Here is a 12,819-nt window from a genome sequence, read left to right as displayed (position 1 = left end):
CTTAGAAGATGGGTGAAGAACAACAAAGTGCGTTTCTACATAAGTACACTCTAAATGGTACCTCTTTTCCAGTTTGTCCAGGCATGTGCATTTGCACATTCACAGCTACCTATGTGCCTACTTTTTTCTCACAAGGGTTAGTTTGCACAGGAAAGCCTATTGCAACCTAGTTGGAAGGTAACAATTATGCTGAAGTTGTATTGTCTTCAAGAGACTGAAAAGCAAATGTCCCAGAATTTAAGGTCTGTATGCACATATGCAAGCATTTAAAAATAAAGTGCATTGAATAAATCCTCTCTCTAAATATTTAGCAGCCTTATATGGTTGTACTTTGATAAAATCAGCATCCAGTATAATGAACACTCTTTTAGGAGACTTTTGTCAGAGGTGTTTATATCCAGGGCCAAATCCTTGTGTAGTAAAAATTTGTATAGCTTTTTCTGATATCAGTGTGATAATACTTACAAAAGTAAAAAATTTGGCCCAACTCATACCATAGCTTTTCACTCATAAAGGAAATAGATATCTCTGTATTTCTTCTCATGCTGGATCATGAACTGTCTCGCTTACAGATTGCCGGTGAGGGTGTTCAGGGTTCAGCTTATGATGATACTGGCTACTTTATCTGGAAACTTACCTGTTAAATAAAACTTCTTAATTATTTCAGGATTTCCTTGGAAAAAAACCTATGGGAACAAAATGTGGCCGTTTTTTAGAGAGTAAGAGATAATATGTTTTTAATTCTCCTGACTATAAGAGCAGCAGTAACTATAATGCTCATGTCAAGTTTACTGTGGCAAAACCTATTGCACAGTGACCAGGACTCTGAAACAGCTGGCATATGTAGAAAGATTCAATTTATCATTACTTATAGAAAGCAAGAAATACTAATAGGTCTGGCAATTATGCTTCGTGGTAAGACTACATTCTTCTTGAAAGTTTGCATTTAAAATTACAAAGAGTTCATTAGAATTTCTAAATATGGTTACACATATGCTAGATACATAGCTCTTAACCAGTCTGAGCTAAAAAAAAAAAGAAGAAATTGGGGCCAAATTATTATTAATTGCCATTATATAGTAGTTTAGCTGATATCCAGTTTATTTATGTCACTTAATCCTAGAACTGAATTCAAACCAAGATCTCACCAGGAAGAGAATGCAAAGATAGGGACACTGTACTTGAGATAATTTGAGATTCATATATTAATCACACCTGGTATATTTTTATCTTCTTTTTATGATTCTCTCTTGAATAATTTACAGTCTTAAACTGGAACAACATGAAGTTTATGCTTCGTTGATGTGTGTTAAACTATGTCAGCTGCTGAGCTGTTTTGGGGGTAAACAAATATTTCCCTGTAAGAGTCTCTTAAATTACATTTCGCTCATTAAAAAACAAGGCATAGAGGAGTGTTCGAGGCATAACCTTTTGATGTCACCAGCTGTAGTGCAGAGGTCTTTACTAGCTTAGACAAGCAAGAGACGACTGAGGCACTTAATATAAATAATATAGTTTTCTGAAAAAAACCCCAGATCATATAGTAGGCTATATTCTTGTTTATATTTAGCATCTCTTAACCTTTTTTCTTTGCAAAGAGATTATAGCAGTGCTTATGCCTTATCTAAGAATTTTATCTTGTTTTGATGAGACATTTTTTTCTTGGTGACTTCAATACAAGTTAAAGATTCCCAAAATTAATAGATAAATCCTTCCTAGATGTAGATAATGCTACCAGCTTATTGATGAGAAAGGGATTTTTTTTAAAAAAAAGGAGGTGTCCTCTTAATTTTTCCACAAATAAACTAAAATAATTAAAAGTCAGACAAAGTAAGAGGTTTTCTGGGGTCCTATAAGAGCTGTTAATTAAAGGAGAGCTCTGACAGAACTAAAGAAGTCACTCAAAGCCTAAAAGTAATGGAGCCAGATTCATCGTCTTTCATGAATCACCTTTGTATCACAAGCTGTCTGGATGCAGCTGTGGAGCCCAATGTTGCAAAAGATCTTCCAGCACCAGACAGCTGGTATCATCTGTCTTGTGCCACCTGTCCTTTCTCCATCTTTCCCTATAACACAGAAGTATTTTGGACAGGTTCAGCTGAACATGTGGAACACAACAGAAGAACTGACATGGAGCATGTGCTGTATAATATCCATCCTTGCAAAACTGAATTACTGATCACTACTGTCAGACCCAAGAAAAGTTAAGATGATGGAAATTCATATGGGTCCCAGTACTTTAGCTGGGCTTCCTATCCCACAGCAACATATTTAAGGGAGTGTCTGGTGATGACAAATTGTTGGAAGGTAAAGGAGTTAAAAGTGGAAGAGATGAAGAGTCTGATGGAGCCTGTCCTGAGAACACCACAGTCACTAGTTCTGTGTCACAGGAGGGGAATAGTTCCATGAAAGGCAAAAGAGGCTCTATGGCCGGTGGAGAAAAAAGACTGTGGTAATCTGCTCATTTTATACATCTTTAGTTAAGTTCTCCAGACAGCATCAGCTGCTTTTTCAGCTAAGCCTTAAAACCTTAAAATACCTGCTTAAAATGCAATGTAGAAAGTGTTACCAGAATTTCTTCAGGTATCTTTAATATCTGCCCCAGAAGACAATGATTCTTTGGGCACTGCTGCTGTTCTTTTTATGTCTCAGTATCCTGTCACAGCCATAGAGAGAGAAAGGACACAGAAGTTACCTATAGATCATCACACAAGGAATCTTCCGGCCAGCATAAAAACAATGTCATGTTGGCAAAGTGGTAGGAAACTCTTTTAGCACAGACCACACTGTAGTTCCAGTACTTTTATAATAAGATTTTCTAAAGCACTAAGCTGTGACCTATATTTGCCCTCATTAAAGTTTTGAATGGGATCGAACCTGAGCCATAGCTGAACTATTCCAGAAATATTACGTGCATAGCTTCTTGCTTAAAATAGATAAAATGTGGCTTATTTTGTGTTCCAGAATGTCTCTTTTCTTTTTTATAGGTCATCTGGATTTTAAAATATTTTTATGCATGAGCTGATAGTAATTCTAATGAGCTTTTAAACATAGTTTGTAAACTTGATATTCCGCATAAGAACACTTTCTTGTACTCTTGGGAAATTTTGGAAGGTTATTAATATTTAATAGGAAGATTCCTATAACATGTTCCAAATGAGAGAAGCTTCACTGTAGATTTAAACACACAGGTTTACCAAAAGGAAAAGCAGTGATGAGGAGGTCTAGTTTCTAGCTAGACTATCTGGTTTATGGCATGAGAGGTCCTTTGCACCAGCAGTTCATACTTTTTCCTTAGAGTTGGAGAGTTACAAAACTCTGCTCCTTAAAAAGCCCCAAAACCAAAAATATGCCAAGTTTGGTTTTGTCATGAGGAAAGAGTTATGCTCATAGCTCTCAGTAGCTGAGAGATACTGTTAGCTAATCAGTAGACAAGGATTTACATAATACTGTAATATGATAACACAGTATTATGCAAATTCATGCAGTGTAGTGAGCTATTAACATAGAACTATTATCAAAATGGCTGGTCAAACATTTCTCCATCCAAGCAGCCCACCTCATTCTGAATAATAAGGGAAAGTTAATTAAATATGAATAATGAATATTAATAGAGAAAGCTGTCCTCAAACTGCAGAAGAGGACAAAATATCAAGGTAGAGAGAAAGCTGAAAGCTTATTGCTCATATTTTATGACTAATGAGTTCCAGAGGGAAGTAGTTCATCCAAAAAATTTATAGTATGTAATCAAAGTACAGAACTGTGAAGAGAGAGAGAAGATACAGTGATATTCCGATATACCTGGAGAATGCTCTCTGTTCATGTGATAATAGCCAGCTTGACTTTAAGTCTCCAAATTTATATTTTATCCCAGTGTTTTTCCCCATCTCTGATAAAATGAAAGACAAATGCCTTTAAAAATGAGGGAAGCTCAGGCAATGATGTAAAAACTTGAGTACGGCTGTGGAGAAAATACACATCTATCATAGGGCAAGAAGACTTCTACTTTTAGGCTACAAAGTGCTTTGTGGATGAAAGAACCAGTTTTGAAGCTCTGACAGGTTGCAAATACCTTTAGCAGTCACCAAAGCCAAGTGAGACAAGGACTGTTTAGTGGAACAGCTCTGCGTCTTATTTTCCTGATAGGCTGAAGTCTCACATCATTAGCATTGGCTCTGTGGCAACCTATCCATATCCCACTGTTTGACTACCGCTGTTTAGTCTCAGAGTTACCAAGTACACTCTGGAGGAAAAGGAGATTTTCTGTTGAGTTTCAAAATTGTTCATACCGGATTTGACTGTCAAGTTTCTAAGATTACAGTTCCTTGAAATGTAATTATAGATTAAACATTTTTTTGTATCCCTTTCACTCAAACCTAAGTTGTTCTGGTCCTTTCAGACTTTGCCAGAATCCAAGGCCAGATGTGACCATTCTGAAATCAAAAGTCAAACTTAATCCCAAGATTATTTTATTTTTCATGGAAGTCCTATTCTTAATACAGCAATTTGGGGCCATGTTAAATGCCTTCTGTTGTTTTCATTATGCACTAGACAGAAGTTTATTCTCTAACCATAATGATTAAAAAAAGGAAAAAAAAAAGTTGATGTTCTTGTGCAATTACAGGACTCTGGGAGCCAGGGCTTTAAAAATAAACTATGACAAGACTTAACATAAAATCCCATGATTTTTCAGTGCTGTTTCCTGTATGGTCATATCTACCTGTAGAATATGGATCCTTAAAATAGCTTTGCTGGTTTCTCTTGTAGATAGCAGTTTTTTTCAGAATGACTCTCCATTGCCTCATTTTTTCAGAAAAATATGAAGAAATGAGTACAGTCTGTTTGACTTACAAGTAATTAAAAATAACAATACAAACAGAAAACTGTTCAACTGATTTTTCCCTAGCTGCAGTTACAAGCTGGGCTCCAATATTAATTTGCCTTTAAATTTTACTCAGAAAAAAGTACTTGACATTATTACATAAGGTGAAAATTAGAATACTTCATAAATTCATGATTTCCACTATTTATTCTTGGTGCTGTACTTAATGTTTCATTCTATAACACTTCTCATTAAATAAAAGAAAAAAATCTCTTGGAAGTAAAACCCAAACCTTTTCGGAAAGAGGAATCCTTCTTAAGACCTAACATGAACCTTGTTTAAAATATAAAGTGGTGCTTTAATCAAATTAATCTGTTTTACTTTTGAGGAGAATTACAGGTCCCACTGATGTGACAAATGTTTTATAAAGTGCATTCAAAGGTGGGGAAAATGGACCAGAAGAATTGGTCCTAACCTCCCCCAGAACAGGACAGGCCAAAACCAAAATGAAGATAGGATGGGGAGAAAGCTGCTGCACCTGGCAGGGGAAGAGAGAGACATGCTAGGAGGGGGTCAGAGGGGCTCAGAACTTGGGTCCAGAATCAATGGCACCTGAGGTCAAGCTGGAAAGGAGGTGGTGGTACCATGACTCTCCTAAGCTTCATGTTTTAGGAAGAAGTGATAGTTTACAGAGAATGAAAGCTTTATGTGGGTCTTAAAAATAAAGAAGAAGAGATCCTCAAGAAAGGAAAGGAAAAATATGGAAAATTTAAAAGGAAATGAACTTCAGGCAGAGTCAACAGCTGCATGAATGGAGAGAGAAGAAGCAAATTTGGCAGTGAAGTACTTTTACAACCCTGGCTTTGACTTTCTGGGATCCAGACTGCCCCTGTAGGGTAAGCTCTGCCCACCTTCTGCTTGCCAGGACAGCCCTCCCAGGACCATTTTGCTAGCTGATTTTGGAGTAATGCCTCCCGCTTCAGCCCTGGCCCCTACTATTTCCAGGTGGCCCTGCCACGCTCTCTCATTACTCCAGTATGATGAATGAACTGTCAGTTGTGATTTTTGGGATGACTTCTAAGGATTGGTATGCCGTTCTAGCAGATGGGTATGGTCAAGCTGAGTAGCTGGATTCTTAAGTTCCAAATGCTGTTTTAGCATATATAGAGATAAATACACACACATATGCATACACATACATACATGCATGTGCACACACACACACACGTGCACACACACACATATACACAGAACAGAATTCTTGAGAAATCAAAGCTGTTAGAAGTCTGGAAAGAGCTGCCAGTAGGAGATGAGTGGGCAATATACTCTGTTATATCTTTTGTGCCTACCTTTATTTAAGAAGCTGTTTTGAACTGTGTTTTCCATTGCTTGCTATAAATGTTTGTATATCTGTGTTTCTACATGCCTCATACCCAATTGGGAGTTGCCTCATAGCTCGATGGCGCTGCTTGTTGATAAATGGTGTTCCCCAGGCACTCTGCTCCTGGCACCTTTCCTCCCTTTCCTCTTTCTTTGTGTTCTGCTCAGCTGCTCCTACTATAAACCTGCAGATGTTCTTCTTGGGTGTCTAGCAAAGGCTTCAGATGCATTTTCCACTGTCCACCTCCCTGCCTCAGAGGAGTTTCTGCAGTGCTTGTCCCTTGCCCCTCCCTGAACAGTTCACTTACTGGTTTTTGTTTGTCATACTTTTCTTTTTACCCTTTCTTGCCCTAGATCCTGGAGATCCCCAGGGAATGATCTTTTGTGCTGCTCTGCAAAAAGGCGGTTTAGATTTTCATTCATTTACTGCCTCAAGTTCTTTTATTTATCAGTAGGAGAAATTAAAGAAATATACTATCTCTTTGAGGGAGTATATAAATAACCTTTGAGCAGCAACAACAAGAAAGAAACATGAAACTTATAAAGGAGCTGCAGTTCTTGAATGCTGTGCCAATTCTGTTTAAGTTAACAGAAGATTTCAACCTGTAAAGTGACAATTCAACCAATTCACATTTCTAATTTTATCTTTCTGTTTGCCTCTCTTCCAATGTTGTGGATGTGCAGCAGAGATATAAACGGCATCCAAGAAATCCTCCTCCACTGCTGCCAGTTTTCTGGCACAAAACACAAGCTGTGTTGTGATATGAGTAAAACTTATCATGTGGGAAATGAACCTAAAATGACATTCTTATGTTTAACTTACAGGAGAGAAATGCAGAGGCACAGAGTCACTGAAGTGTGCTACAAAATCAGTTTGTGTTTTGCAGACTGAATTCCTTAAAGACAGTCTCATTAAAAGTTCTTGCTGCCAAATGCTGTTTGCTTTCACCTTCAAAACTGTCTGCATTAATAATGAGCAACTTCACTTGGAAGTTATTTACATAAAGTACTGTTCATGTCTGTGGCACAGTGCTAGGCAAGGGTGGGAGGGAGAGCACGCACACCCAGCAAATGAGTTCAAGAAGGGCCCGATGTAATGCGTTGCTCAAAAACGTTGGTAGAGTCTAAGAGTATGAGCTAGTATAGCACATTCTAGATGAAGTCTAGCTCAATAGGACTTGGCAGCAAGGGGGATTTACTTCTGCTTAGTTTACTCAGCTAAATGTACATTGCAAGTCTAAATAGTGATGTTTTGAAGATCACAGTCAGTACTTTGCTTTCTCTGTTTTGTATTTAAAGATTTTCCACCCCATAAACTCCAAACTTCATGTGGAATACAGGTTCTTCTACGAGTCAGGTAGCCTACCATTCCTAAGTGTTTCTACCTGCCTAGATGGCTTTTACTTTATAATAAGTCTCCATTTCTCTGGGAGCATTATTGTCAGCAACTGGTATGTTCCCCATACACTGAGGCCTTGAGTGATATGACAGTTCTATAGTATAATGAGAATCTGTAGACATTTTCCCATAACATTATTCAAGTGTGGTTTCAAAGTAGAGGCACATGATGAAAACTTGGTTTATGTGGTTACTGTAAAAATAGCTAATGTATCTTTGCTTTAAGCTTTATTGTAATGTCAGATTCACAGTTTTCAGAGTAACTCACATGAACAGGCAAGATAATCTAGAATTATCTAGTTAACCTTAACCTAAATGTGTGTATGAGGAAGGACTGTTGGACAAATATTTACCAGATTGCGATCTGCACCCTGTTGCACAAACAAATATTTTGCACTCAGTCTATGTCTCTATCATCCTTCTTCTGCTACCTACACATATGCATGCCCTGTTCAAGATTGTTAGTGATGGGAATGCTTTAGTGGTTCTTTAGGCTATCAAATTTCTGGCAAAAAACAATGAATTTTTGTAATACGCAATGATACATGTAAGGGTCTGGAGCATGAGAATGACTGCTAATACATTACTTCTATTGTTTTGTTTAAGATTTATAAAATGCCCCTTTTTGTCTTTTCTACATTGAACTTTTCATAAAGCATTCTCTCACTGTCATTCATTCCCTGATGTTTTTCAATTCCACTTCTTTAATGACCAGTCAGTTGTCCTTATCAGACATTGCCTACATGAATGAATAGCCCCTCTAGACAATCCATGCATCTTGTTTTCTGCCCATCAAAGATGGAAACAGACTGCCATGGTAACATTGCCATTGAATATTAGATCAAATTTATTCTTCCTCAGACTTATTTTATTTAGTTTCCCTTAAAAATAGACCCCAGTGTAAAATACAGACATCATGTTTCATAACTTAAACCTAAAAAGGTGATCATCAGATCAATTCCGTGATCTTACTAAAAGAACTATGATAAAACAGCAGCAGCCAGTAATCACAACTGAACTGGAAAACGTTTTATTCAAGTACATGTCTAAACCAGTACCTGACGATAAAAATCAAAGTGATTTACAGATATAAATATGATGAAATATGGAAATTAGTTCTTTTCTGCTCACTTCTGCCATAAGAATAGAACCTAATAAACAGAGAAAAAGGCCACTTGCATTGTTGGATTATCGGTTCAAATAAATGAAATCATAGTAATAAAATAAAGTATTTAATATGAAAACATTTAATGTTTCTAATACGCTAATTCTCCTGACAAATGAACATATTTGAATTCCTTAAAAGTACTACAGAAGAAGCCTTCTTTGAGGTGTTTATGAGTGTAATTATAGGCAGTATGCAAAGGAGATGCTTATGAATGCATAGAACGCAAAAATTTTGACAAAATTCATTACTGATATTTGGGCTCATTTCTTAAAAAATCTTAAACCCTCTACTGCATAACTTCTACATTACACCTGTTAAAATTTTTATTGCTTCATTACTGCAAGTAAATTGAAAATAATACCAATAGGGACATGATTACAGACATTTGAAACAAAAAAAATCTACTTTATTTGTGGTCATCCATCTATGCCATATGCTAAAAGACCACTTTAGAAAATCTTTTTTTTAACATGACATTAACATAACATTAGATACAGGCACATACTATAAACCTTCATTAAGAACAACCCCAAATACCTGGTTCCTTCTTTGACTAACCCAAACCAAATACTGAGGTCCAGAAGAGCATCTCATATCTCCAGTCTGTCAGTATTTGGATCTTCATCTGCATCAGGCTTTCCCTTTGTGTAAAAATATTTAAGAACTTCTATCTTGATTCTTCTTCCTTTACATTCATTTTTGTTCTCTGTAATCAAGAATGCCTAAACCTATACTAGCTCCCTTAAGCACTGCACAGAAAGTTATTGGTGTCTTGGATAGGAAGCCTCACTGGCTTGCGGCTAGGGCTTTTCACTCTTATCTGCAGACAGGCTTCAGCAGAAATCACCTGCAGCAAAATAATGTCTGCTTCAGTAGCAATGGGCTCATGCTTATCATACTAACATAATTCCAACCATATATGTCTCTATTTGACAAATGGGCAGATAATGGCAAAACATGTTTGAAAATCATGTCTGTTCTGTACAGTAAGTGCTTGCTATAGGCCATATTTTCCTTCTCTCCCTTCCACCTCTTTTTCCTAAAAGCAAATGAAAGAGATGAAGCCATCAAAGCATGTTAGAGTAAAACTTTTTGCATAAAAGAAGTACAAAGAAGTGGTTTTAAATAATGGCAGATGATATTCCTTCCGCTAATAAATGGTTTTACTTGACATTTCCATGGTACTTTCCAATTATTTACAGAGTATGACCTACTTGGAAAGAACTGATTTCTGAGCATTAGAACATGCCCAGGTTAGCTCAATCATAAAGTTTTGTAAATCCAGGCTCCAGACCATAGTTGAACCCAGCTCAGAGTATAGACAGAAGGAATGTAGGTCTGTCTGGCCTTTCCTATGCAGTCATATACTAACATCCTGTGAGATCCATTAGGCTCTAACTTCTATATTAGCTTTCAGTCTTAGATCGCTGAAGCTATAGCTTCTGTAGGCAATAGCAGCTGTTCATTCCAAAATGAACTGAATCCATATGTTTTGCCTAAAAACTTGTTTGTTTTTGGTAACCGGTTTGCTTATGTTTCTTATTCTATAAAAGCTTTCTGATGTATGTAGAAGCTCCTTTTTTACTTTATTAGTTTACAGGATGAACATGTGTAGAGGAGAAGGCTCATTTAATCTATTTTCTCTTATTCACGAGACAGTATTAGTAGCACAGGTACCATTTGGTAAAACCATCCAAATAATATATTATCTATTAGTGGGGTTTTTTTTCTCTCTAGGAAGACATATTAAATAGATTTGTCCATATCGTAAAGTAAGCTATTTGTTATCAACTCAAAAAATTCTGAGATAATGAAAGTAACTTTCAGTATCTGTTATAATCAAATTTGCATGGATGATCTGTTAGACAGTTATGGGATTTCACTGAGATGTTATGTTTCGTCTCTTAATGTGTTTATGGTTTAAAATGTTAAACAGGTAAGTTGAAACTGAAAATAGTTATGTATTTCCTATATTTAAATATTGCTGGTGTCTCACAAACTTACTAGAGATAGTGGTGGTTTATGCTAGACATTGTATATTAATGTAGTAACAGAGAGTCCCTGCCCTGAAGATTTTATAATGGAAATAAATAAAGTAGGCAGTAGGAGAAAGTCTTACATGTCCCAGTTAAAGGCAGGAGGCTGAGGTACAGAGAATGTGAGGGAGAAAACTGGTTTGAGGTAAGGGCCTGCTAGCAAACTCTTTTGGTGTCAGGTGTCATCCTTATTTTAAAGACCATTGCAGCCCAAATCCCAATTTTATTTTGTCATCCCAGGTCTCTGCTGGTGCCAAAGTTGGCACAAGCACCAATGGTTTACAGTCACAAGAACAGGACAATCAGACATCACCTTTTTGGTCAGGACATTCCTGAACTTCATGAATTGTCCTGATCTTACAGTGAAGGTCTGAAGGATGCTGTTTTGTCCCAGCTTTTTGCCCAGAATTTGGGAATGGGATTTTACCTATTCCCACTCTCAAACTGGGAAGGTCCAAGGCAGGAATAGGAGACAAGATTCTCAGGTTGTCATGTAACATGACTCAAAGCATGATGCCCATCATATGGCCTGATGTGGGACCATGCCTTTCTGCTTCTCTCTACTCCCACCACATGACAGTTGACATGTCCCTTGTATTATGAGCCAAAGCAGATTTCTTCTTTTTCCTGTTATTCTTTTCTATTTCTATTCAGTTTCCTCTCCCTCTAGGACTGCAGAGTTGTACAATGACCACTGTCAGAGTTTTCTTCAAATTTTTACGAAAAATTCTTTGTTTATTTATTTGTAACATGTAAAAAATGTTTGTTATTGTTTCAGGACACAGCAGGTCAGGAGAGATATAGAACAATTACCACGGCCTATTACCGGGGTGCAATGGGCTTCATTTTAATGTATGACATCACGAATGAAGAATCCTTCAATGCTGTGCAGGACTGGTAAGTTAAATTTGGAATTCATTTTAAATACTGTAGAGAATATTCGGTATCATTCATCTGCTGTGATAGTGTAAATTATTTTGGTAAGCTTATTTCCAAATAGACCGCCTAAGCATTCCTGTGCTCAAATGCTACTTCATTTGTTTTTTCTTCTGAGAAAAGGAAATAAATACTTTAAAATGTGTTGCATATAATTCGTCTCAACCACTGTGTTTTCCATGGTTTCCATCAATAAGGGTGGCTTGTTTATACCACAAATCCAGGAATGTCCTAATATGGAGAATAACTACAAAGATAACAGAAGGGTTTTCCATAGTTTGAAAGTTCATGGAAAAAATGGGTTACCTTTTGTGGGGAATTCCTTTTGATTTAATTTTTCATCATGTTGCTTTTAATCTTAGCTGGCTAGGCGTTATTGTCTCAGTCTTGTGCCTCAAGTGTAAAGATGATGAGTAGACTTCGTCATAGTAGCAGAACCTAAAATTGCTGGTAGTTATGTTAGGATACATTTTGTGACTGTCAAGATATCTGCATAAGTGCGTCATTTAAATCAGGCCTGGGTGAGTCAGCACCCAAATAGCTCAAGGCTTTTTTAAATAAAGCTGGCCCAAAAGGAAAACTAGAGTTAATCTCAGTGGTCTCATTTTTCCTTTCATAAGTTATGTTAATATCTGATGCTTTCCTAGCAGTGCACGGAGTGATGTGAATAGCATTTGTCTTGTGTGTGCCACATGCTCTCTTGCATTCTGTTCCCATGGGAGAACTGTGTTTGAAAGAGGATTGTGTTTGGAGGTTGGTGTTTTAGGGGGTGTTTTTTTCATTTCAAGTTATACGGGAATGTGTGCTTTTTCCAGGGCAGGCAAGGTCAGAAACATGTTTTATGCTTGAAGTAAAAGGCAGTAATGTTGTGATAGTTTTGTTTTTTGTTTCTAAAGAGTTGGTAAAGAGTGCCTGAACTCAGACTCCTCAAGAAAAATCTCTCTTTCTTTCACACTCCTCTACTCATTGTTACAGTAGGCGTTTCACTGAACCCTTGGAGCAGCTTCCTTCTCTTCATCTGGAGGGTTTTTTGATCTAGATGTGCTGAGCCTGGGTCACTCAGCACTCCTGAAAATAAG

General features: G+C 37.0%; 1 protein-coding gene across 1 annotated transcript in view; it reads left to right on the top strand.

Moving 5' to 3' along the window:
• The window catches only part of LOC135324645 (ras-related protein Rab-3C), a 139,691-nt gene that overhangs the window by 57,224 nt on the left and 69,648 nt on the right, over positions 1-12,819 (top strand). Inside the window, exon 3 of the mRNA XM_064501299.1 lies at positions 11,583-11,701. Coding sequence (XP_064357369.1) covers positions 11,583-11,701 — 119 coding nt within the window. The remainder of the gene's footprint in view (positions 1-11,582; positions 11,702-12,819) is intronic.

The sequence above is a fragment of the Dromaius novaehollandiae genome, chromosome Z, assembly GCF_036370855.1.
Source record: "Dromaius novaehollandiae isolate bDroNov1 chromosome Z, bDroNov1.hap1, whole genome shotgun sequence".
Lineage (NCBI taxonomy): Eukaryota > Metazoa > Chordata > Aves > Casuariiformes > Dromaiidae > Dromaius > Dromaius novaehollandiae.
The sequence above is the reverse complement of the archived record's forward strand: the minus strand, read 5'-3'. Positions and strand labels throughout refer to the sequence as shown.